This window comes from Magnolia sinica, chromosome 5 (genome assembly GCF_029962835.1).
Source record: "Magnolia sinica isolate HGM2019 chromosome 5, MsV1, whole genome shotgun sequence".
NCBI classification, from domain to species: domain Eukaryota; kingdom Viridiplantae; phylum Streptophyta; class Magnoliopsida; order Magnoliales; family Magnoliaceae; genus Magnolia; species Magnolia sinica.
Window position 1 is genome coordinate 18,728,511 of NC_080577.1, and position 26,904 is coordinate 18,755,414.

At 41.8% G+C, this 26,904-nt stretch overlaps 1 protein-coding gene across 1 annotated transcript; it reads left to right on the forward strand.

Moving 5' to 3' along the window:
* The first annotated feature begins 489 nt into the window (after window positions 1-489).
* LOC131245645 (uncharacterized) lies at window positions 490-26,049 on the forward strand. The gene is made up of 11 exons (XM_058245234.1): window positions 490-667; window positions 802-846; window positions 15,454-15,495; window positions 17,578-17,697; window positions 18,340-18,485; window positions 18,608-18,755; window positions 18,858-18,941; window positions 19,973-20,088; window positions 24,335-24,393; window positions 25,369-25,459; window positions 25,541-26,049. The coding sequence occupies exons 1-11, from the start codon at window positions 577-579 to the stop codon at window positions 25,766-25,768; spliced, it is 1,170 nt and encodes a 389-aa protein (XP_058101217.1). The 5' UTR covers window positions 490-576; the 3' UTR covers window positions 25,769-26,049.
* The last annotated feature ends 855 nt before the right edge of the window (window positions 26,050-26,904 follow it).

Sequence of the window (26,904 nt, forward strand, 5' to 3'; positions counted from 1 at the left end):
GAATTGAACATCTACCATTGAAACCCTTTTACGGGTTACAGAAGTTTTGGATCATTATGAAATTTGTTTTTCCTCTTAAAGGTCTTTGAGACCCTATGAATGAACTTAGACGGGAAGGATTTCTCACAAACATCACAGTAGGCCCCACCTGAGTTCCCATCGCAGCACCTTCCGTCAGCGCTCGTCTCTGCACGCCAGCCAGTGGTAGGCAGGGGTATTTTCGTCCTCAAATTCGGTGTCACGGATGTAAGGCACATACATAACGGTGGGCCCCACATCAGGGATCCACCCAAGCGGCGCCCTGATTTTACACCGTTCCCTATAGTGTGACGCACCTAAATCTTGGATCTGCCCGATGTTTTACGTTCCAGGTGAAAACGCGAAGGTGCAGCTGATGGACGGGGTGGATCTGATGCATTTTTTACCTACGTAGCCCTCAGTTAGCGCATGTAAGGCCCTTGGCTGCCTCCGCAAATCAGGTTAGCGCAATTCATTTCCAGAGGAGCAGAGCTCCTTGGCCATATCAAAAAGGAAAACCCTGCAAAAACCTCCCCTCTCTCTTCCCCAGCCAGAGACATGGACAAACATGGCGACGACGAAGACGATCATGGCGAAGTCTTCCTCGACGAAGATGATGTCATCCAAGAAATCACAGTCGATGAAGAAGGTCCCCTCTCTCTCTCTCTCTCTCTCTCTCTCTCTCTCTCTCTCCCTCTCCCTCCCTCCCTGCTCTCTCCCTGCCCCCCTTCTCCCTCTCCGTGCGCATCTAACACAACCAATCTCTTTCTTCCATCAAAACAGACCTCCCTGATGCGGATGACGGTGCCGGTTCAGATGCAGATTTCGGTAATTTCCATCGACCGAAATGATATCTTTCACTTTTCCTCAGCGAATTACACATGGACGATTCTGTAGAAGAGAAAAACTATGATACTCCGGATGAGTGTAATGGATGATATGCAGGCACTTAGAAATTAGTAATTGCGTATGTTTCATGCCATGAGTTTTAATTGAACTGTCCAAATCATGGGTCCCAGTTTAGATGTTTCATGAACCAAAAATTATATTTATGATTGTCTAGTTAGCAAATTGGTGGGCATTTATTGGACGGTTTCAAATGAAGATATCCGATGTTCCTATCTCTACAAACAAGTATCCACGAATCAGAGGTTGGGGTTGCTTAACCATTCTGATTTTGGGATGGTTACTTAGGGCCCTTTTGGATACCACCAAATAAGTAACTTTTTCTACTTACAGCAGTAGATAAGTGACTTATCAGATAAGTAAGTTTGGTTTATGATTAGTTATAAGTAACTTTTTTAACTTAAAAGTACATAATCACTTCAGTTAATTTTTTAACAGGCTTTTTTACTTAAAAGTACATAATCACTTCAGTTAGTTTTTTAAAAAAGCTTTTCTACTTTTCATAAGTTGCTGAAGAGAGACATCGAAAGAGAGGAGAAGCTTATCTTCTTAGTAAGTAGAAACTAAGATAAGCTACTTGTGGCATAAGTAGCTTATCTTAAGCAACTTACGATCCAAATGAGCCCTTAATGACAATGTGTTCCACAATTTAGTCGATTTACTTTGAGTTAATTTATGGCACGTGTACCGGTTTAGAATGCCCGTGCATCAAGTGTCATATACTGCTAGAGCATCGAATAACTCCCTCCATAGAAGCATCTGATTTTGTTTGGGTTCCGTGTCAGATATTGGTTTGGTTTTCTTCATGTGTGAGCTATGCGATAATACTGCCTGTGTTTCAGAGAGCATGCTATGACTGTTTCTCAAGCATACATCATGGTTGAATGTTTCTTTTTTATTTTTAATTTTTAGGCAAAGGATGAATTCTTACAGGCATATAGTTAATTGGACTGTGGTCTGCTCATCTGATAGGCCACAAATGCACATGGAATGTGGACAGTTGGGTGATTTTCTTAAATTGTGTGTTTCTTCTGCACACATATGACCCTACCGACTGATGGGTACACTGGCATTTTTTTGTCAGATGCGTCCACATGATGAGTGGCTCGAATCTTGCACGCATATTGTGAATTTGGCATGCATGGGTGTCGAACTGGAAAAGTGTATTTGTGCTGGTGTATACATTGAAGATGATGGACTTGAGAAATAGCTAACAGATAATGTGCCCTACATAATAAGCAAAAGCTGCAATGGGAAAGCAAGTAAAAGGAAAATACATGGAACATGGTGGACTGGATATTCAAAAGCATAGGAATCTAGGTGGACTGGATATTCGAAAGCAACAAAAACAACAAAAGCTAAAATAAAAGGGGCGCCAGGCAAACCACGCAACTACAATCCAAGAAAAAACAGATTACAACCCTTCAAATTTGGAGTACAAGACGCCCATTCAATGATCAATGCTCTAGCTCTTTGAGAAGTGCCTTGGGTTGATTTGCTAGCATTGTCGAATCACTTGACATTTCTTTCTTCCCAAACAACCCAAAAAATAGCCAACAGAACCATTCTCCAATGCGATTTCTTCTCCCCCGAAGTTCATCCCATGCCAAGAAATCAAGAGGACGTCCATCGATTCTGGAGCAGTCCATGCCACCTAAAAGTGACCCAAGATACCTACCCAAATTTGCCCCACAAAAGGGCAATGCACAAAATGGTTATCTATGGTCTCCTCATCTTGCTCGCACAAAGAGCAGTCTATTTTAATTTCTTGAATCCATTGGTGAAGAAAAAGTGAACTTGATGATACCATTGACATCCTTTAAAAATTCCGCAATCCCATCCCGGTTACCCATAGAGGCATAGGGTTCCCAAACCATTAATATTGAGCTCTGAACAACTTGTAGTAGGAATGTTCCAAGATCTCTCTTTTAAGGACATTCCTGAAATTATTAGCATTCCCTACTGAAAAGTTGCAAGTTAAACCCGTCCACCCCTATGTTTTATCTTGTATTGCTTTTGGAATATTATCTTATCTAGATGTTCTATTGAGAAATTTGAAGTTGATGTATTTGAATAATTTGCTAAATTCCGTGTTTATGACAAGAGGGGAGCTCATTGCCCTTGCCCCCTATTTCTATATCTGTGTTCATAAGTAGATTTCTTTTACTTGATCAACGGACTGAAAGAATTTTGAAAGGAAAGGTTGCCATAGTAGGTTAAGAAGATGAATATTTTTTTTGAGAGGTAATCAAAATTTTATTACAAAAAAGGCACAGAAATGGAGGGAACGATGATTAGGAATCACTCTCAAAGTCCAGGAATTGAAAAGATTCTAAGGACAATTTATGAATGCATTTAAGGATTTAGCCCAGGTTACCACAGAAAAGATCCCAAGAAGTTGAAGAAAGGAAAAAACTAAAATTATAAAGAAAGGTCTAAATTTGTAATTTTCAATGGACCTGTATTTACAACCACCCAGACACCTCCAAAACACAATTTTCTAATGATGAAACTCACCTAAATCAACTTATTACCAAATAAAGACTTTATAAAACCTAGCACCCATTTAGACTTCATATTATGTATGTTTCTAAAACTTCGCTAAAGGTAATATATTCTTATTTTTTTTTTTCTTAAAGCTAATAAATCAAAATTTTGACTAAGAAGTCACCAATTATAGTATTATTTCTAAAGCAACTCACTAATGGAGCGACTTCCTTTTCCGTTTTGGTTAATGGATCTCTGCAAGGGTTTTTCAATGCTTCTTGGGGTCTCACGCAGGGCGATCCTCTATCCCCTTATCTGTTTGTTGTGGTAGGTGTGGCCTTTAGTAGGATGATGTTTAGAGCAGAGGCTACAAGTCTGGTTAAGGGATTCAAAGTAGCAAAGAATGGGACTTAAATAAGTCATCTTCAATACGCAAATGATTCCCTGCTTTTCTATTATGCAAATGTGACTTCAGTAGATAACTTGTGCAAAATAATCGTTTGTTTCGAAGCGGTCTCGGGGCTAAAGATTTATGTCAATAAGAGTGAGATGCCGAGAGTCCATATATGAGCTTCTCTCTATTGTGAGAGTCTTCAGTTGCAAGATGGGGGTGTTTCCCTCCACGTATTTAGGGCTGCCACTTTGCATTGGGAAATTGGCTTTACAATTATGGGGCGGGGTGATTGAAAACATCAAGAGAAAGCTTTCCACTTGGAATTGTTGATATTTATCTTATGATGCAAGGTTGACTCTTATCAAAGCGGTCTTCTCCAACATGCCACTGTATTTCATGTCGCTTTTCAAGTGCTTAAGAGCGGTGGTGGATAGGTTGGAAAAAACGAGATGGGATTTCTTTTGGAAAGGGTCGAGAGGGGAGGAAATTCCATCTCCGATGGTGGGGAGATGTGTAGAGTGGTGGATCAGGGGGGAGTCAGAATCAAGAGTTTGGGGCTCATGAATACTGCTTTTCTTGGTAAGTGGCATTGGAGGTTCGGGACAGGGGGAGGAAGATTGTGGAGAGAGGCCGTGGAGGCATGTGTGAAGAGATCGTCGCTTTATCACCTCGGGTATTTGGAAAGGTATAGCGACTACGAAATAGGATTGGGTACGTATTGGGCAATAGAACTCGCATTCATTTATGGTCGATTTGTGGCTTGGTGAGGTGACGCTCTAAGAGGCATTCCCTAGATTAGCCCTCCTTGCTTCCGATCGCTCCATTATGGTTGATAGATGTTTTTCTATTATTAGCAGAGCGGTGGTGCGGAATCTCCCCTGTCATAGGAATTTGTACAATAGAGAAGCGTGCGACTGCTAGATCTTTTGAATCCTTTGAAGCTAGTAATCCCATCTCCCCTACAAGTTGACTCCATCATTTGGAAAGAGCACTCTTCCGGGATTTTTTTTGTGCGGTCTTTTTTCTCCGCTCTTCACATTACAGTGACAGGTTCCGGTCTATCTCATTCTTTCTAACATTGGTCCTATGGGGCTCCTCCTAGAGTGGCGGTCTTTGTCTGGCTAGTGGGTAGGAAGAGAGTTCTAATGATTGATAATCTTCAACGGAGATCTCTCATCCTCCCTAACATTTGCTTGATGTGTATGAGTGAAGCGGAATCTATCGACCATTTGCTTATTCATTGCTTCTTTGCTCGAGGGGTGTGGGACTGCTTCTTCTCGGCTATGAGGATGTCTTGGGTTATGCCGAAGTCAGTAGAGGATCTCCTTTGGATGTGGCATGGGGGTGGACCGGGTAAAGATGGTAAAGTCGTTTGGAGGCTCCTTATCATGGCCATTTTTTAGACCATTTGGAAGGAGCAGAACGATAGATGCTTATCCAATAAGTGTTGCTCGGTGAATGAGGTTGTTTATAGGGTCAATTGGTTACTGTCGGATTGGGTGCCCCATGTTTAGGCTCATTTTGTTGTGCTTGTTTCTCTTTTTTCCTTTGCTTTCCTTTGCATTCTTTTCCCATTTCTGCAGGTCTTCTAATAAATTGTTGTTACATCTCAAAAATAAAAATAAAAATGGACGTACATAGAAACATATTTTTGGAACTACTTAAATTAGTATTGACAATTCCTACAATTAGTAATGCCTAGATCTTCAAACAAAACTCGTTAGGAAATCTTTTGCGAACCCGTGAATGGTCCAATTTGGGCTGTCATTGGACCCATTACAATGTGGGACCCACTAAAGGTGACAACATTGCCTTATCTGTTAGATTCAAATTGTTATGTGATACCGAGATTGTATTTTGGTTATAGTGTGCTCAAGAAGAATCGCATGATCTTAGGCTTGTTGGAAAGCTAACTCGAGCTCATTGATCTCCCATTACTAGGGGTCAAACTCACTTGGTCTAATGGGAGAAGGAACCCAATCCTCTCTAGACCGGACAAATTCCTTGTCTCCCCCGAGTGGCTAGAAGCATTCCCCTCTGTTTCTCAACTAGTCCTCTCGAGAACAACCTCTGATCACTGTCCGGTACTGCTTTTGGTGGAAGAAGATAATTGCGGTCGCAAATGTAAAGCCCCGATTTCTAAAACCCGAGTACGAGACTCGTTTTCAGAAATCCGAGAGTTTATAAATCAGAGAAACAGCGGAATATAAACTTAGAGTGCGATAGCAAAAAAAAAGCATGTATATTCATGAGAGCCCAAAATTTGACCCGCTCAGCTAGGGGTCTTAGTTACAAAATTCCAAAAGTTCTCAAAATACTAATCCACTGGAAATAAAATATAAAGCTACTGATTAACACCAAAATACGTCGCTACGTCCTGATGCGGCTCGTCCTCATGATACTCCTCCTCTTGTTCCATGGTGGCATCATCAAGGCCGACACCGACGCCCTCTACATCCGTCCTTGCATGTTCTGTACGGTTGGATAGTTGATGGATGAGTGGCCAGCTCAGTGTGAATTCCCCTCAAGATTACACATCGCCGCCTTAACAAACATAGTTAAAAGGAAACCAAACAGTAATCCAAAACAGGCAATATGCAATCTTATTAGATGCATGGATGCATGAATGCACATCGGCCTGGGGATGCACATCCAGCCGGACTTGGGCTCGTCACCCATGCAATCATCGACCTGGGAATGATCATCCAGTCGGACAAGGGGCGATAGTCGATGGTCTGGGAGCTAGCGAAACGATACCCCAACAACCCTAGGGCACGTGCTATAGCATCCAGAATAACCATCCGTTATCGCCAATATGCTATGAATGCATGATTAGCCAGCTGTTATTAATCCAGTTACAATCAGGCAAATTAAGTAACTCAATGGTCACTACAGGGGGCTTGTCACTCAGCGTAGGCCGACAGCTCGAGCATAGTGTCCCATTACCACCATCCCCGGCTCATGAGGTCCTTTACCTTGGGATGTTTTAATAGGATACCTTGATCAAAATGACACCAGTTCAAGGTCCCTATTTCCCACACGTTTTGTCTAATTACATCCCAAGTGTGGCTTGCATACGATCATGGAATCCTCCATGTGTAGCATCAAAAGGTTATGTGCAGAGACAAATCATATTATCATGTGACCATATATGACTTCAAATAAGGCATGTAAGGAAGCATCATGAGTTAATAACTAATGAGGATTATATTACCAAGTCATGTGAATAGTGATCAAGGATTATCTAGCATGTGAGCCTATTTAGTGAAAGCAAGTATCATAATAATGGTGATATAGTACAAACTAGGTTTAGCTAATTTGGAAATGGAAAGCTCAAGGGGAAGGTCATCACCTGTATGATAGTGTTCTTGAAGTTGGTCTGAGCCTTCTTGTGGTCTGGGTTTACTCAGGGAATCTCCTAAAATTATAATTTACATTTGTCAGGTATTGCCAGGGCTTTGTTTAGAAGTTCAAAGGAATGTAACACAAGGCTTGTTAGGCCCACCATGTATTTATTCAGTCAAGGTGGCCCCAAGGGATTAGTGGATGTTTAACCCACCATTGTTCACGGCAGAGTGGTCCATTTGACAAGGGTTTGCCTTTATCTTTCTCCTCAACCCTTAGGACAAGTTCCACAGATGGTTGGATGGTTTGGATGAAACACATACATTAGTGTGGGGCCCACAGAGGTGGTTCACCAGAGATTTGAATCTGACTCGTTTTGGATGATGTGGACGAAATATGTGCAGCGTGGTGGTCCACACACTGTCCATTCCCAGGTCGAGGACGAATTTTTTTTTTAGGGGGGTAGACTGTAACACCCCGTATTTTTGATACTCGGGTGTTACCCCTGATGAACCCGGTTGTAGGGATTAAAGACGATTAAACTTAAACTCTACACGTGTAGGTTGGAGATCCCGTTCGACGATAAAAGCCGGCCACCATGATCCAAATGAGCCAAGTCGAACACAATACCAACCCGGAAGGTAAAACTCAGAAAATCCTTAGATTAAAGCAAAGTTATGGACAAAATTTCTAAGACACAATGACACCATACACCTTAACACGATAAAATGGCCAAACCCCTCAAATATCTATTCCACTATTGAGGCAAAACCTCGTGCCCATCTGACTACTGAAAAGCGCCGCATGGGGAAAGTAAGGCCCCAAATGTAATAATACGGCTCACTTGGGCCTCGGCTCCGCCCCAAACCTGGCTAGGACCTTTAAGACTGGACCCTAAGACAATTGATCGGAGCAAATCAGACACCGGAGCCGTGATGTGCCCTAAAGCCAGGTGCATGTACACCCCAAGCTCTAATGCACTATGTGCATTGGACAACTCCCTGTGGTCAAGCAGCGGTTGACCGAACCCAAAACACCAAATCCCTCATTATCGTTCCCGCCAACCCCTGTTTAAAAATGTTGGACTTTGAGCCTCTAAGTGGCCCACCCTGGCCGCTTTCCGGACAATCCAAACCATCCATTTCACTCACATGGGTCCCCTAATCAAAACCGTATAAGCGTTTTGACCCGCTCATAGGAACAAGTGAGATGAGGATGGACCGTCCATTTCCTCATTATGAGGCTAGGCAGAAACGTCTGAGGCTTCTCCTTTTTAGGTTAGGGAGGGCGGCGACGCAGCCGCTGTCTCCCGAGGCCGCATAAACACCTACTGTCAGCTTCCTCTCTCTCTCTGCCTATATAATATGAGGCCAGCTCTCACGGACTCCACACATAAGAGAGAGAAAACTGAGAGAGGAAGAAAACAGAGGGTGTTCTTGGTGAGCTTGGAGCACACTGCCCCAACTTAGTCCGTGAAAACTAGACCGAGCCGTGTCAGTGTGGAGCCATAGCAGCACCGCTTGAGTGACAAAGAGAAAGAAAAGAGAGAAAAGAGAAAAGTAGGAGCAGTGAGCGCGTATGAGTCAACCCAAGTACGGACCCAACTGTGGAAGGTGGAGCCTAAGAAGAAAACTCTAGAAAACCTACACTAAGCTCCATTACACCTCACATTAGCTGAGAAACACCAGTAGGAGGGATTGTGTATATGGCCAAGGACAGGCTCTGTTTTGAAGATAAGTACAGCCTGTGTTCAGGCGCTATTTTAAGGACGAGCGTGACCTAAGTTTCAGGCCCTGCTTGAGGCCAAATAACGTCATGCAAATAACCTCAGCTAGGGGCCGGAACACCGCCCAAAACCAGCCCACAAACAGCCTTGCTTGAGCGGCAACGAGCAGACTGACAGCAGTTTAGAAATCCGAGTGGAAACGCCTTGTTTCGGACCGTTTTCTTGGCTGAAAGAAATGACAGCCAACATGCCTTGTTGAACATTGAGATATGTTGAAAACGGCCTGGTTGGATACTGTGCTTGAGCCAAGATCGGGGCCGGAAACGGCCTCTGAAAATGGTCTGCAATGGTGGTTGTTTCCACGTTGTCAGGGAGTAGGGCGCTGAGCACGTTGTAATGAAGGAGAATTGCTGATGGGCTTCACCAAAATGCAGGTGGGCTTTGCACAAATGCAGGTGGGCCTCACCCAAAAACAGATGGCTGACCCTAAGTTTTGGGCCCTGCACGAGTGCAGGTGGGCCTCACTCTACTCGGTCAGTGGGCCATGTGTGTGGACCCTACCTTGATGACGTGAAACATCCAGGCCGTCCATCAGAGGACGTCAGGCCTGGACGTTTTTGTAAACAATATATATATATATATATATATATATATATATATATATAGCACGTACATGTGAGTTTTTAAATAATATTATATTATATAGATGCACCTCTGACAAATGTACAGCATGGTATATGTGGACTGCATCCAGGCCGTCCATCCATTCAAACAGCCCTGGACCACTATTTATCCCTGACCGTCCATCATGGACTCCAGCGCTGGGCCCCTTAATTCGCGATGTAAGAATACTTATAGCAATACACGTGGTAAGCCCATGTGGGACCCACGCTGATGTCATGCTCATATATATATCAGATGCATATAATACTTAAATATCATATGCATGATATAATATTTTAATATATCTTAGATGTATGTATATTAGATACATGTGGTGGGCCCCATGTGGGACCCACGTTGAAATACATGTAAGATACATGTGATGTATACTATTTAAATACATATCAGATGCACGTATTTAAACATATATGGGGTACATGTGAGGTTGATGTAATTACTTGATGTATGAGGTGGCCCCATGTGGGACCCACCTGATACTCATGTTAAACCCAGACTGCCTAAGGTCTGGACGTAGGACCACCTGGGTGTGTGTTTTCTTCACACCGTCCGGTTGAGGACAGTGTGGACCACTGTGACACGTGTGTGTCCTCGACCACGAGGTATATGCTGTATACATACCATCCAGATAGGCTGGATGGATAAGATAGGGGCACTGTAATGTATGTGCTTAGGCACACCCCGATTTGGACGGCATGGATGTTTCACGTCATCAAGGTGGGGTCCACACACGTGGCCCACTGACCGAGTAGAGTGAGGTCCACCTGCACTCGTGCAGGGCCCAAAACTTAGGGTTAGCCATCTGTTTATGGGTGAGGCCCACCTGCATTTTGGTGAAGCCCATCAGCAATCCTCCTTCATTGCAACGTGCTTAGCGCCCTACTCCTTGACAATGTGGAAACAACCACTGTTGCAGACCATTTTTGGATGCCGTTTCCGGCCCTGATCTTGGCTCAAGCACAGTATCCAACCAAGCCGTTTTCAACCTATCTCAATGTTCAATAAGGCACGTTGGCTGCCATTTCTTTCAGCCAAGAAAACGGTCCGAAACGAGGCGTTTCCACTTGGATTTCTAGACTGCTGTCAGTCCGCTCGTTGCCGCTCAAGCAAGGCTGTTTGTGGGTTGGTTCTGGGCGGTGTTCCAGCCCCTAGCTGAGGTTATTTGCATGACGTTATTTGGCCTCAAGCAGGGCCTGAAACTTAGGCGATGCTCGTCCTTAAAATAGCGCCTGAACGCAGACTGTACTTATCTTCAAAACAGAGCCTGTCCTTGGCCATATACACAATCCTTGCTGCTGGTGTTTCTCAGCCAATGTGAGGTGTAATGGAGCTTAGTGTAGGTTTTCTAGAGTTTTCTTCTTAACAAAAATGGAGGGAAGGGCTCTACCTTCCACAGTTGGGTCCGTACATGGGTTAACTCGTACGCACCCACTGCTCCTCCTCCTCCTCCTCCTCCTCTCTTTTCTCTCTTTTCTTTCTCTCTGTCACTCAAGCGGTGCTGCTATGGCTCCACATTTACTCGGCTCGGTCCAGTTTTCACGAACTGAGTTGGGGCAGTGTGCTCCAAGCTCACCAAGAACACCATCTGTTTTCTTCCTTTCAGTTTTCTCTCTCTTATGTGTGGAGTCCGTGAGAGCTGGCCTCACCTTATATAGGCAGAGAGAGAGAGGAGGCTGACGGTAGGTGTTAATGCGGCCTCGGGAGACAGCAGCTGCGTCGCCGCCCTCCCTAACTTAAAAAGGAGAAGCCTCAGACGTTTCTGCCTAGCCTCGTGATGAGGGAATGGACGGTCCATCCTCATCTCACTTGTTCCTATGAGCGGGTCAAAACCCTTATAAGGTTTTGATTAGGGGACCCATGTGAGTGAAATGGATGGTTTGGATTGTCCGGAAAGCGGCCAGAGTGGGCCACTTAGAGGCTCAAAGTCCAACATTTTTAAACAGGGGTTGGCGGGAACGATATTGAGGGATTTAGTGTTTTGGGTTCGGTCAACCGCTGCTTGACCACAGGGAGTTGTCCAATGCACATCGTGCATTAGAGCTTGGGGTGTACGTGCACCTGGCTTTAGGGCACATCACGGCTCCGGTGTCTGATCTGCTCCGATCAATTGTCTTGGGGTCCAGTCTTAAAGGTCCTAGCCAGGTTTGGGGCAGAGCCAAGGCCCTGGTGGGCCGTATTATTACATTTGGGGCCTTACTTTGCCCATGCGGCGCCTTCCAGTGGTCAGATGGGCACGAGATTTTGCCTCCATGGTGGAATAGATATTTTGAGGGGTTTGGCCATTTTATCGTGTTAAGGTGTATGGTGTCATTGTGTCTTAGAAATTTTGTCCATAAATTTGCTTTAATCTAAGGATTTTCTGAGTTTTACCTTCCGGGTTGGTATTGTGTTCGACTTGGCTCATTTGGATCATGGTGGCCGGCTTTTATCGTCGAACGGGAGCTCCAACCTACACGTGTAGAGTTTAAGTTTAATCGTCTTTAATCCCTATAATCGGGTTCATCAGGGGTAACACCCGAGTATCAAAGATACGGGGTGTTACACCAAACCTTTTAGGTTCGACTCCTCCCAGCTAATGATAGATGGATTCAGCCAATTAATTGCAAATTGGTGGTCGGGATTTCAGGTGGAAGGGTTCGTAAGACATAGGCTCCTATGCAAGCTCAGGCTTCTCAAAGAAAATCTCAAACAGTGGAAAAACTCAGAGCTACGCAAAAGGGAATCTGAAATGAAATCTTTGCTTTCTGAGCTTCAAAAGATCGATGCTGACTCGGAAACCAGCCCTATGTCTTCCGAATTATTGGGCCGCAGAATCCACCTCATCCAATCTATTTCCGCCAGGCCCTTGGAAAATGAAATCTCTTGGAAACTAAAATCTAGAGCTAAATTGATTAGAGAGGGAGACAAGAACACCACCTACTTTCACAGTATCGCCAACATGCACGCTCGATCCAAAAAAATCAGCAGCATGCCAGCATCATCGTGAATGAGGTACGCATTGAAGACAAAGACCAGATAGCTGCTCAGGCCATTCAACACTTCAGATCTCTCCTCTCTTCTGAAGAATGGGACAGACCACAACTAGATCTTCTTCAAATGAACAGTATAGACGAAGTAGACTCCTTGTCTCTTGAATCTCATTTCACAGAGGAGGAAGTGAAGAAGGCTATAGATTCGCTTGGTGGAGACAAATCGCTTGGCCCTGACGGATTCCTAGTCTCGTTCTTCCAAAAATATTAGGAAGTCATTCACCATGATGTCATGGATTTTATTCATGAATTTCACGAAAGGGGTAGACTTTCAACAGGTCTCGGTGCTTCCTTCATTGCCCTCATCCCTCAAGTCGCGGGTGCAACTTCATTTTCTGACTTCAGACCAATCAGCTTGATCGGGGGGGCCGTACAAAATCTTAGCCAAAGTCCTATCCTCTCGCTTAAAGAAAGTCATGGGGAAGATCATCTCAGCAAATCAAAGTGTGTTTATTTAGGGTAGACAAATTGTGGATTGCACGCTCATAGCAAATGAATGTCTTCACTCTAGTCACATATCACGATCAAAGAGCATCTTTTGCAAGCTGGACATCCAAAAAGCCTACGACCACATGGATTGGGGTTTTCTCCAATATATGTCAATTCATATGAGTTTCGGTGCTAAGTGGAGAGGATGGATGGGAGAATGCATCAGCTCGGCTCATATCTTTATCCTTCTCAACGGATCCCCAAAGGGCTTCTTTAAAAGTTTGAGAGGGCTGCGTTAAGGTGATCCCTTATCTCCGTTCCTCTTTCTTATAGTGGGGGAGGCCCTTTCTAGAATGTTACACAAAGGCCAAGAAGAGGGTATTCTCCGAGGTATATCAATCCAGGTATGCCTAACCAGATCTCTCACATTCAGTTTGCGGATGACACCTTGATTTTCTCTAAAGCGTCCTCGAACAAGATTGATAATCTGCGCACTGTGATCTAATTCTTTGAGGCTGTGTCTGGGCTGAGAGTTAACTTGGCCAAATCTAAGATGTTTGGGATCAACTTGGAAGAAGAGGAGTTATCCAGCTACACAGCGTTCTTCGGCTGCCGCCTTCCCGACCACCTTTGTGGGGCTTCCTCTTTGTATAGGCCCGCTCTCAAAACTTCTTTGGGACAAGATTTCTAACAGATTTGAGAAATATCTTGCTAGGTGGAAATGTCGCTACCTTTCTTTGGGAGGCCATCTTACTATCATTAAGGCGGCGCTTTCCAATTTGCCCCTCTACTTCATGTCTCTATATAGATGCCCATCTTCCGTGCTGGCTACTATTGACAAATTAAGACGCGAGTTTCTCTCGTTTGGGAAGGAGAATCAAAAGAAATTTCACCTTCTTGTTTGGAAAGAGGCATGCAAACATTTCCATGAAGGCGACGCAGGGGTCAAAGACCTTAAGATCATGAACCCTCCTAGGCAAATGGATATGGAGGTTAGGGGCTGAAGGAGGATCTCTTTGGAACACCATCATTAAAAGTAAATACGGCTCTTCTCAAGGTGGGTGGTGGACAAGAGAGTTTTCCTATTATAGGGCTTCATATCTATGGAGGGGCATCCTTCATATGAAAAAGGTAGTTCTCAAAGGCATTGGGTTCGAGTTAGGAAAGGTTGACGACATTCGGTTTTGGGAAGACCTATGGGTGGGCGAGGAGCCATCGAAAACTCATTTTCCAAACATCTTCCTCCTTGCTCCAAACAAAGCAATCTCCATTGCTGAATGCTACTTTGTTGTTGCTGGCAAGATTGAATGGAACGTGAAGTGCGGAAGAAACCTCCAAGATTGGGAGATCAATGAATACGGGGACCTTATCCTCTGCATCTGCAAAGCAATGCCCAACCAGTTATCTTCTGACAGTCTTATCTGGAGACTGGATAAGTCCAGCAAATTCTCTGTTAGTTCGCTCTACTCCCAGCTCCACTCTAAAGATGCTATTACCGGCACTACCACCCCGTTCATTTGGAAGTATTCGGCTCCCCCAAAAATTATATGTTTCGGCTGGTTGGTTGGCAAGAAGAAAATCCTTATGGTGGACAATCTGAGAAAAAGGGGGATGCAGATTGTCAACATCTGCTTATGCTGCATGAATGATGAAGAATCGGTAGACCACTTGCTCATCCACTGTCCCTTCATTGTGAAAATCTGGTCTGACTTTTGCAAGTGTTTCAAAATCAGTTGGTGTTTTGCTGGCTCGGTAGATAATCTTTTGTCAGCCTAGCATGGGATCAGGGTAGGAAAGAAAAGAACGCGTCTTTGGAGAATGGCTATTATGGCTATCTGGTGGTCTGTTTGGGAAGAAAGAAATGAGAGATGCTTTAGAAACATCTCCAATTCCGCGGAGTCTGTTTCCTCCAGGGACAAGGGTCTTCTTTTTGAATGGGCTGTAAATGTTTCTTTTTTGAAGGACTTTGACCTTTGCTTTTTAGGAGCGTAGCTGAGTCTGCTCCCTCAGCAGACTCTCCCCTTTTTCTCTGTATTTTCCCCCTATTTTCTTCACTACAACTATCGTTACTTCTAAAAAAAAACGAAGCTATCTAACATGTCCATTTTCATGTTGTTCTGACATTGTTTGACCCTCAAACCATAGACATAACTTTTGATGACTAAATGATACCATGAAAATAGAGAAAGAAACCTATGGATTGGACTTCCACACAAATGGATTTAGATCCATTTTCCATTCCTAAACTTTCTGATTCATTGAGAAGAGGCAAGGGGAGGGGCTGAAAGGGCAATTTTGCAAACTGTTCTATTACCATATTATGCAAAAACAGACTTTTACATGTCCTGGATTGTGCGAACCCACTTGATTGGCATCACAGTGTGGCCAGCTTATGTGCAACTATCCATTACTAACTTTTGATTCTATTGTGGTTGCAGAAGAAGCTGATGATTCAGTACACATATTCACTGGTCATACTGGTAAGTTTTGTATCTAAGTGCATCATGTTGTTGTCCAGATTGTATAAATATTGATACTCACACAAAAAGTAGTTTTCTTTACGTTTTTGATGTGTGGTTTTTCGCCTATATTATTTACCTCATACAACTACCTGGATGCTTTTTTTTTTTTTTTTTTTTACTTTGTTCTATGGTACAGAGTTTTTTTTTGCAAGCATCTGCTCTATTTACTTGCTGCGATGTTCTAGAAACATATTGTGTTATTTCAACTCATAGATACCAATTTTCATGGATTGCCTTTCATGTCTTGAATCAAGGAACTGAATTCACAATCCACTGCAAGTTTGACACTTGCTCCAAATTGAGTGAACTGAATTCACTATTCCCTGCCCCAAAATTCACCAAAATTTTCTTGTTGGTTAGTAGCTCTCAATCCCTAAAGTCACCAAACTTTGCTAGTTAATTAGAGCTTGAACAAGTTGTTCAAATTCAGCCTAAGTAAATTAGATTAACCCGTTGAACAAATTGAATCTTTGAACTTAATGAAGCAATAATGTAAATTGAACAAAATAATGTGGAACTGAACCCTAGGAATTTGATCCCATTAAGCATCCTGCAATTATGAATTGCAAGCCATATCCAAACTGATTCAATCAGTGAACCATGGTTTCTATGTTTGTAACCCCCAAAATGAACCTGTCATATTCTCTGTTATATTTAGATTTTCTTTTGAGTTGTTTGATCCGGATGATGTGTACGCCATAGATTTTCAGGAGTCTCTTCTTAAACACAGGTCTCTGTTGTAACTGCAAATATTTCATGATCTACTACATGCTAGTGCATCATTTGCGAGAATCTTTTAGCTTTTGTTCTACTGTTTAGGGTATTTATTTCGTAAAATAAGCCTTGCAGATACGTGGGTCTCTGTAACACGCAATCATCTTTTTAGTTTATTCTAGAAATTTCCTATGGAACAATACTCTGATGGTTCTTTCTTCACATTCACACTATCATTCATGTTATTGCTCTGTCTTTTGATGGTGTGATGGACATATATTTTGTCATGGGTTGCATCATTAGTAGTGGTTATGAGACTTATGCAACAGCCAATAATTAGAAATAAACATACAATGCAATTAAGTCAACAGAGGAAGAAACACCAGTTGTTTGCTCTTATATTTTTCTCCTAACCTATGGTAACAGGGATCAGTACAAAGATTCAATACAATTACAGACAAGGCAGTTAGACTTCACCAAAATGCAAATTCAGGACAAGCAGACATGTCCATGCAAAGGGGCTGGAAATATACATTTGGGAGTTTAGATCTACTGCAAGTGGATAGCATGCATATTTTTAGCAAGCAGTTTGTTAAATCTAAATGGGGGATATCTTGCCAAAAGTTGATCATATGTGCGTTAGCCAAATCACTTGCATTTTTCTTAAGAAATGAATGTTGGAAAATTCTGCCTGGTGGCAATGTGCTAGTTGTTCTGAAGCCTAGGTAAAGGAGAGCTGGTGTTAGACAAGCAGCTAGTTGAACTTTTTCCAAACAACCATTAGGTAGCCAATCCCAAATAGCTGAAGCGAGGCTATGATGGCAATGACAATGATGAAATTGGGGAATCCACAAAGGTCTTGTGTATTGACAAGAGTTGCAAAGACAAAAGTTCAGTTGATGCATATGGGTAATGTTTTTTATTTATTTATTTATTTTACCCAGAAGATCCAACTCTGAGAAGCTGTAACTGAGGCAATGGATCTTGGGGACTTGTTGATATTGTTCTTGTCTCACAACTTAATGACCCGCCATGCAGCCTAGTTGCTTTTTCCTCTTTCAAAGATTTATTAACGAGGGTTTCGCTGAAATAACATTGTAACTGTTCAATTACCCGTTTCTTCATTTGAAAAATCAACCCATTATCTGTGCATTTTTCCTCTCTCTCTCTCTCTCTCTCTCTCTCTCTCTCTCTCTCTCTCAATATCAGCTCTACTCATTTCCTTCTAATTATTTTGTTAGTTTCTTAATATTTGCATTTGTTTGTTCATCCTACTTAGTAAGAAATTTTTCTTAAGGTTTCCTCCTACGTTCTTTGTTGGCATAGGTGAACTGTACACAGTTGCATGCAGTCCAACAGATGCTGCATTGGTGGCAACAGGGGGTGGAGATGATAAGGGCTTTTTGTGGAAGATTGAACGAGCAGATTGGGGCGCAGAACTCCAAGGTGCATTTATTGTTCAGATGTGAACGGGTTTTTCTCAAACTGAGTAGCTATGCTAGCAATGTGAATCTCTGCTTCTCCAGGACCCAACCACCCAATCAAGCAGATAGGATTACTACCATATGGTGAATTCTGCATGATTTGTCACTAGTGAATCTTTTCAGGTTGCGCGAGAAACTGATGTTAGTTTGTGTGACGATTTTAACTTCAGGTCACTCCCAGTTTCATATAATCATCCTCTTAATGGAATTTTCTAAGTAGACTTATTTTGCATTAGGCCTTTGCATCCCAACATGTACCCTTTTGAACAGCTAGCCAGTTGTTTCAGGTGTTTGCTGCTGAGAGTTCTCCATTATTTTGCAAGTGCTTCTTTCTGGACAACTCGGACCCAAATTTTCTCACTCATCATGGATGCTGTTAAAGTCTGCATATTTTGTCACAGTATGAAACAGCAATGGGGGATGTTGGAATGCTTATCTTACCACATTGTTTACTTTTGGGTCTTGGCAGTTACAATTAAGAGAAATTCGCTCTAAGTGATAATTGAATCAGTCTTCTTTTCCAACACCAACTTTTACTTCGATCAAGTCCAATTTAACCATCCATTTGAACGAAATTGTTCAAAGCGTTCTCTTGTTTCCACAGGTCACAAGGATTCTGTTTCTGCTATATCTTTCAGTGCCGATGGACAGCTGGTTGCTTCTGGAAGTTTTGATGGACTTATTCAAGTGTGGGACGCATCTTCTGGTAGTCTCAAGTGCATGCTTGAAGGGCCTGGAGCAGGCATCGAGGTGAAACCTTGCAAATGCTTGTGATGATTATACTGTAACAGGTCTTAATTGGAAATGGATGGCGTGACAATTTATTCATGTTCCGATGCAAATGGATCTGGATTTTTTTTTTTGTGTTTCAGTGGCTTAGGTGGCACCCAAGGGGGCATTTGATATTGGCAGGTTCGGAGGATTCCACTGTTTGGATGTGGAATGCTGACAAAAGTGCCTATCTCAATATGTTCTCTGGCCATGGTAGCTCTGTCACCTGTGGGGATTTTACCCCTGATGGTAGTATGCTACTCCTAGTGGCTGATGTTTTCATTTTATTGAGCGTTTTTTCCTTATAGCTCCTGATCTATATTCTTTCATCTTTTTCCCCTGTTGGTAAAGGCAAATCTATTTGTACTGGCTCCGATGATGCATCATTGAGGATATGGAACCCCAAAAGTGGGGAGAATATCCATGTTGTTACAGGTAATTATTGACTTTCCTGTTGACAACTATCTAGTTCACTGGTTCTTATCCTTCACTAGCGATGTAACTCTTGACTGATATTCATATCATAAGAGTAGAAGTTCCTGTTTTTCTTAGCATGCAGACTGCTACCTTATATTGCTATTATACGGTCCTTAAAACAACTTATTTTGTAACTTGCATGATTTGATCTTGTTGACTTGTTAAAAACTCTTAATTAAGCAGTTTACATTATTTAGTGCTTTCCCATTGTCCTCTCGAAGTGATAAAAGGAACTATACATTGGTTATTTGACATTCACAATTCAGCTGTTCGATGGATTTGTTAGGTCCTGCTTCTCTATAATATTCTGAAGAGATGAAAAACAATCAGGAGTTGATTCTAGCTACCAGCTTATCAGAACTATTATGAAGTTAGGATCGTGATATTTTTACTTGGTATAATAGCATTAGTCCCTGTGTGTTCAAGTAGTTATTTTTGCATATCATATTGACCCCTTCTACAATATGAAACATGGACCTATACTATTGTTACTATGGTTTGTTTGATGCTTTCATCTTGGTTGTGTTGTATCTCTAAATTGAAAAAAATCCAGAAAAATATGAAAAAAAAAACAGAAAATTTAGTCTAGTAAAACTTAAACTAACACACCTTTATATTTACATACTAAATTATCTACCTTGATAAAACATAGAATAATGCCTGACATGATTTCAAAGGTTATAAAATAGTGATAAAATTAAAATGGCAAAAAGTGAATGTCCAGATGCTTTTGATACATCCGGTACTTTGTTCATATCAACAAGGGAGAGTATCAGGATACTTTCCTGATACAATAACTCAAGTTTTGATATGTTGAATATTCTTCTACATTTCATACACCATATCAAAATCTATCTGCTAACGTATGCTATATTGCACAAATGTTATACTTGGAATGAACTGTTTTAGTTATTGGGAAAATTTTAAGATTATCTTGAAATGTCATTTTCCCCGACTTTCTAGATTTTAATTATTTCCTTTTTCTTTAGGCCATCCGTATCATACTGGGGGACTAACATGCTTGGCAATAACCTCCGATTCTACCCTTGCTATCACTGGTTCGAAGGATGGCTCTGTCCATATTGTGAATATAATAACTGGGAAGGTCTGCATCTCTCTTTCCCATTGAAACCCTTATATTGTTTTTCCTTTCCCTTAATATGACCTTCTTGAATTGATCCATTAGCGTCACTAATATCTGTATTGCATCAATCATCTTTGCTCTTAGTATCTCAATATTACAGACATGTTGAGGTAGTGGTTCCTTATATGTTTCAAGGCTTGGTTTATGGTGAACCAGGAAGGAAACTCCAAATAGCTTGGACAGGTCTATGATGAGGCTGATGATGTCAGCAGTGTGTCACCCAACATCATCTTCTCATCTTCTCTCTCAAGTTACATTGAAATGTGGATTTCAAGCACATGGTTAAATGAAATCGTCATCTAAATTAATTCTATTGGAAATGTGTGGCTTGATTTTACCAAAATAATTAATGTATTCAAAATCAATCACATGAAGAAACTAATTAATAATTTGTTCACAAGGATGTCACATGTTTTAATAACATAGTTTAACAAATTTTGATTAAGTAATGAGTACTAACCTGATCATGTCCAAAGTTGCTAAGATCTTAGAATCACATTTAGTCAGAAATAATTGAATAATTGAGAATGGTTCACTTGGCAGTTTCTTGCTTTTTTAAGTCCAGTCTGTGGGCACAAATGTGGATGTTGATTGCTTGAATTTATTTTAGTGCCCTATGAATGATAATGCTTTGTGTGGCATCCAGGGGTACTCACATGTGGACCCTTATTCAAGAGAAATTTCTTAGGGCTGAGATCATCCCGAGGGTCACCGATAATCTGGTTAGCCTCCTGATGTTTCGGATTCACTTCACCTAAGAGAGCCGACCACCGTCCTTTGAGTGCCCCTGTACTTTGGGACCCTTCACCTTCTACCTTTCTTGAATCTATCTGCCCATTTTGGTAACCTTGAGGATGAGGATTCCATTGCTGGATTTGGGTGACCCTCAATGCAACCCTCCTTTGATTCTAATATTCCAGTGGGCTTCACTTCCCTCTTAGTTCATTGATCCTCTTCTCCCGATGATCTCTTGCAGTTTTTTTTTTTTTGCTTTTGTTTTTGTTTTGAAAGCTGATAATTTTATTAATCAAAGGGAAAACAGAAAACTAAAAAGCAAGACAAAAAGGAAAAGAAAACAGAAAAAAGAAAAATACAATTAGCCAAACCCACGACTGGCAAGACTCCCAAACAAACAAATCACAGAGCCCAATCCCTGAACAAAACTAAGACCCTCGAAGACACTCCTGCCAAGGAGCTCTGGTTCCAGAAACAACGGTTATTCCTTTTGGCCAACACATAAAATAGCCAAAAGGATGACACGTCATTTTCTTTTTCCTAAAGCTCCTCCCGGATCTGCATGCCAAGTACAAAGGAGATGGTCCACTGGTTTGGGCATAACCCATGACACTCCAGCTAAACGAAGCACTCTCCACCATATTTCCAAGGAGAGAGCAATGGATGAAAAGATGATCTACTGTTTCCTCTGCTTTTAGAGAAAGAAGACATTTGGGAGAACTTTTCCTTAAATTGTCAATTGTTAGAATTCTATTCTGCCCCACTAGCCATCCGAATGCTGCTACCTGCGGGGGAACTCCATACAACCATATGGATCTCGTGTGGCAGCAGTTAGAAGAGATTTCTGGAATAGACAGCGATCTGTAAAGAGATCTAACTGAGAAGATGCCTGAGCCCCCCAGTGACCAGCAGAGAGTGTCTTCCGAGTTTAAATCTGGAACAAAATCCTGCAGGCAGGAGAGAAGGGAAATGAATTCGTTGGTTTCCGAATCGGAGGTTTCTACGTAAGGGGGGAAGCTACACGCCTCCACCGGCAAAACAATCCTTCACTAGAATGTTAGGGTTAGGGGCGATGGTGAATAACCCTGGGAAGGAGACAACTGGAGAAGGTGAGCCACACCACTGATCTAACTAGAATCTGGTTCTCAAAACCATTTCCAAACAAGAAGGAAACCCTTTCAAAAACTATTGGGGCGTCCCTGGTTATTCCTTTCCACGTGAAGGATGCTCGATAAATGGAGGATCCTTTTATCCACCATCCTTGGGGTTAGCCTGTATTTTTGCAGCTATAATTTGACGCCATAGGCTGTCAGATTCATTTCCAAATCTCCAGATCCATTTACCAAGGAGGGCTCTATTCATCAATTCAAGATTTCTTATATTCACTCCCCCTTCATCGCAGGCAGTGCAAACATCTGACCATTTAAGCAGTGGGAATTTCCTAGTGGAAGAGCCTCCTTGCCACAGGAAATTCCTTCTGAGTTTGTCAATTCTAACTATCAGAGACCTAGGGCAGAGGAAAGGGGGCAACAAATAGACTGGGAGATTGGAGAGAGAAGCCTTAATCAGATTAATTCTCCCTCCCAGGGAAAGCAATTTTTTTTTCCAGGTAGATAGTTTCCTCTCCATTCTCTCAATAGTCTTGTCCCAAAGATACAGGGGTCATTTCCTACACACAAAGGCAATCCCAAATAAAGAGTTGGAAGAATCCCCACCTTACAACCAAAAGAATCAGCAAGGGAAAGACATATCTCAGGGGTTAAATTAACCCCAAAAATCTCACTTTTGGAGGACTTGGGCTGTTATCCGAGGAACTGTCACACTGGAGAGCATGAGACGCTACAACATGCAACCTAGCAAAAACAGTAGACACTTTCAATTTTTTTTTTAAAATTAATTATTATTATTATTTTTAACGACAACAGTACAGAGTACACCTTTGTTGAAGCTTTGTTTGTTAGGTGGTACCTTGGATGGCCCTGCAAGATCTTAGCGGCCCAGCATATTGGTAGGGGATCCCACATTGTCCCAACATTATTCACTCTGGACACTGGGAAATCCCTATATTCTAGAAGCAAAGTTTCTGCTTTACTTGATATATCAAAGTGTTAATGGCCAAATGTGAAGATCTGTGGGTGAATTGGTGAGAGTATCAATAATTCCAAAAAAGAAAAGAGGATCTCACTACTAGCACTAGCACATGAGTCATGCAAATGTGTAACATTTCATAATCTGGCCTAGAAATTTGCAGATCAGCTGGTCTCCTGCTTGGGTATTGAGTTGGTGCTTAGTGCGTGACCTTGTTAGAGGGAAAGCCCCCGGGATTGAGTCCTGCTGGTTTGACGATGAAAACAAATGAATTGCTTCCTGAACATGTAGCATGAAAAGAAATGACATGTTTACCTGATCATCTGCAGATCACATGCACAGCCATGAAATCCTACCTGATCACCTAAGCACCTCTTGTCAACAGATCTTCAACCCATTTAGTGTTCCCTATCTGCCTAACCAAGTCCACATCTCAGCATGCAGTGACCCTATAACCTCCTGGAGCTGCATGATGCTGGACCACCCTCTAAATCTTGGGAGCTGGTATCTTCATATTTTAGACAATGGACCAAGAAGATTTTTCATCAATCACAGTAACACAACGAGCATTACTAAATGGCGATATATGAAACATGGTTTATGAGGGAACACCTGTCCTACCAATCCCGAACCGTTATTTCAGAGTCAGCAAGGGGGGTCACTGGAAGGACAGTTTCCTGAGAATTGATCCAATAAGTGGCAATTTATTTTCTGGATGCTGAAATTTCATTTCTTAGATTGGAGCTACTTGAGTGATGTTGAAGACGGTTGGCTCGTTAATTCGTCAGAGTAGGAAAGCATAAATTGTGGGGAAAGAGATCTTAGTTGGAATAGAAATTTCAATCATGACTGCTGGAAGGCAAAATCTGTATATAGTCAAACCTTTATTTGTGGCATGGTCAGTCCATGTCAATTGTAATTGCTGTTGTCTTGATTTGAAAGAGATCTTTGTTGCAGAGGGTACTGAATGAATTGCACGTACAAGTGACCTGTGTTGTGCACCAAGTTGAGGGGTTTGTAAGGTGGAGCTATCAGTGCCATGGCAGTGTGGGCCGAGGAAGGAAACAGCAGCAGTGAAGATTATGTCTGATCTAATATTCAGAGTTTCCCAAAATTTTCTTTAATCGTCTTTATTGAGGTGCTTGAGTTTGATTTCTGTTGCTTTTTCACCTTCTTTGTGAAACTTCTACATGCTGAAGTGGATGTTCTCATCTGAAAGAACTGCATTACCATATCTTTTCTTTTCTATATACAACCTACATGTATCATTATATAGTAGGAAAGTTGCCTGCATTGTGCAATCTCCAATTAGAATATTGAAAATTGTTTAAAGTGTTGCACATAAAAATGGTCTCTAATGGGTACTACATTTTCCTCTTCTCAGGTAATTAGTTCTTTAGTTGGTCACACTGACTCCATCGAGTGTGTTGGACTATCTCTAAGGTATGTTCAATAACTTGAACTGATAACATCTTGGACATCTCTAAGGTATGTTCAATATCTTGAACTGATAACATCTTGGACATCTCTAAGGTATGTTCAATATCTTGAACTGATAACATGTCTTATGATAATTTACATTCAAATTCTATAAGTGTTATAGTTGATGAAGGTAAGTATATCTTTAATTTCTTTTCAACAAATGTTAGTTGTTTTTCATAGGCCCCCCCTTTTTTTGAGCAAATAATGAAATTTCATAAGAGCAAGTGCCCGAACGACTGGCACACAACGCTAGCAAAGCAAAATTAAAACAAAAGCTGGAAACCCGTGAACATCCTCCTCCTTTAGTTAAGTGTTTTAACTGAAGGGAGAAACAAAGGGTTACCCCACTAGATTGAGCCAATTGATCCTAATATCACTAGCAGACATTTCCCCAAATCTCGGATCCTGCAATCGAACACCCTTCTCCCTTGGTTTTTGGTCATAGTCCTTGAGATGTTATCCATAGCATTATGTACTTTCAATTTCTCAGATTATAATGAATCTTGTCCATGCGATTTATTTATCCATAATAAATAAGGTCTTATATGTTTCAAAAAGAAAAGGAAAAAAAAGATCTTATAAGTTGAGATGAAGACACTAATTTGACTTTAGCACATATATATTTTTAGAAATTATAAGTCAGGCATTAACTCATACGATCTACATGCATATGGTTACATAAGTTGTACACAGCCATCATATTTTCAAAAATTAACTTTAGCAAGATTTGTGCTTAGGAATAGGTATATAATTTGTAATTGTATAATGAAAGTGGTATTTTGAATGTCCAAAAATGCTAGAGGTCCTATTCCGAACTCAAAAGACCTTAAATGATGATGAAAGAAATTAATAAAACCTGGCCTGGATTGTCTTCTTTCGTGAATTTTCATGTGCGACTCAACCTACATCTAACTATCATTTCAATCTGTCTTGCAGCTCCCCTTGGGCTGCAACAGGAAGCATGGACCAGAAACTCATCATTTGGGATCTGCAACATTCAGCTTTACGCTGCACATGTGAACATGAGGTCTGTTGGGAATCCTCTATTGTCTTTTGAACTCTTATTTCCCAGTACTAATTCGACATACTGGTTTTCTGCCATGGATAGGAAGGTGTGGCGTGTTTGTCTTGGTTGGGTACATCTCAGTATGTAGCTACAGGCTGCGTAGATGGGAAAGTACGAGTATGGGACAGCCTCTCCGGGGATTGCAAGAAAACATTCAATGGCCATTCTGATGCCATTCAGTCGCTGGCTGTCTCTGCCAATGGGGAGTTCCTTGTTTCAGTTTCGTTAGATAGGACTGCTCGAGTGTTTGAGATCGCAGAATTTCGATAACTAAAAAGGGATCGCATGTTGAAGGGTCAAGACCCTTGATCAATCAGATGGCATCCACGTGGTAAACTCAAGGTGCAGATTCAATCCCAATTTACAGACCCAAAAATGAAAAAAAAAAAAAAGGACAGCATGGTTGCTTGTGCAAGTTCTTTTCTTCTTTGATGAGTTGTCCATGTATGACTAGTGCACCCAATATCTTGGTTGAAAATGTAGCCATTTCTGGATATATATTTGTAGTGAATGAATTTGACTAGGACAATGGAAGTTCTATCTTGTGTGTATTTATATTTGAAAGGCTCATGATTCAACGAGGGGCTCTGGCGGAACATGTGTCAGAGATCCTGGCCATTCATCAGGTTGTGCTCCCTGCGAATGTGCTCTATACTGAAAATAAGGTTAGTACTCTAATCAAGTGAGCTACATTATGTTGAATTGGACCATTGCACATTTTTCTATTCGCTCATTTTTCTCGTACATGTTTGACCTGCCTGATCAGCTGATCAATATTATTTTTGGTCTGTGGAATGTTTACACAGTACCTCGGTGAATGGCACAAATCTTCATCAATGTTGATAGATTTCAACTTCTGACCTATCTCATCCAACATGTCATGAGTTTCTTCTGCTTATCTGTGGTGTCATGTATGTTCGACATGATCAAATAAGAACTTCTATCACTTAGAACTCTACTAGACGACTTGTTGCAAGCTCACCAATCGCCACATTCCCATGAGTTTTTCAAGCTCACACACCCACTCGCACCACATGGGCACTTGATCTCTAGTCTCAGTTTTTGAAAGGAATATGTCTACCACGGAGTCAAGGAGCCGGAGCCGGAGCCGGACCCAGTCTTTGCCTCATTCGCAGACAGGCATGGTCGAGAAGAATGAACGTTGGATTTTTGGTGTTGTACACATTGTTCATGGTCCCAAAGAGAGGCTAAAAGGCTTTCATCAATGAGTGTGCAGCTTGGGTACTACCCCTGCCTGTCCCAAGTTTGGTACGGGCAGGGGGCTGTGAGTGGCCACCATGTCGTCCATTTAGCTATATCATTGTAGGGCATAAGCCCAAAAGTAAGGTATATTCAAGGCTCAAGTGGACCACACTGCAGGTAGTGGTGATAATGTCACCCACTGT

Coding starts and splice junctions, on each gene's coding strand:
- LOC131245645 (XM_058245234.1), top strand. CDS start 577: ATGGACAAACATGGCGACGACGAAGACGATCATGGCGAAGTCTTCCTC. Junction 18,486..18,607: donor GGCCTGGAGCAGGCATCGAG/GTGAAACCTTGC, acceptor TTTGTGTTTCAG/TGGCTTAGGTGGCACCCAAG. Junction 18,942..19,972: donor GAATATCCATGTTGTTACAG/GTAATTATTGAC, acceptor CTTTTTCTTTAG/GCCATCCGTATCATACTGGG.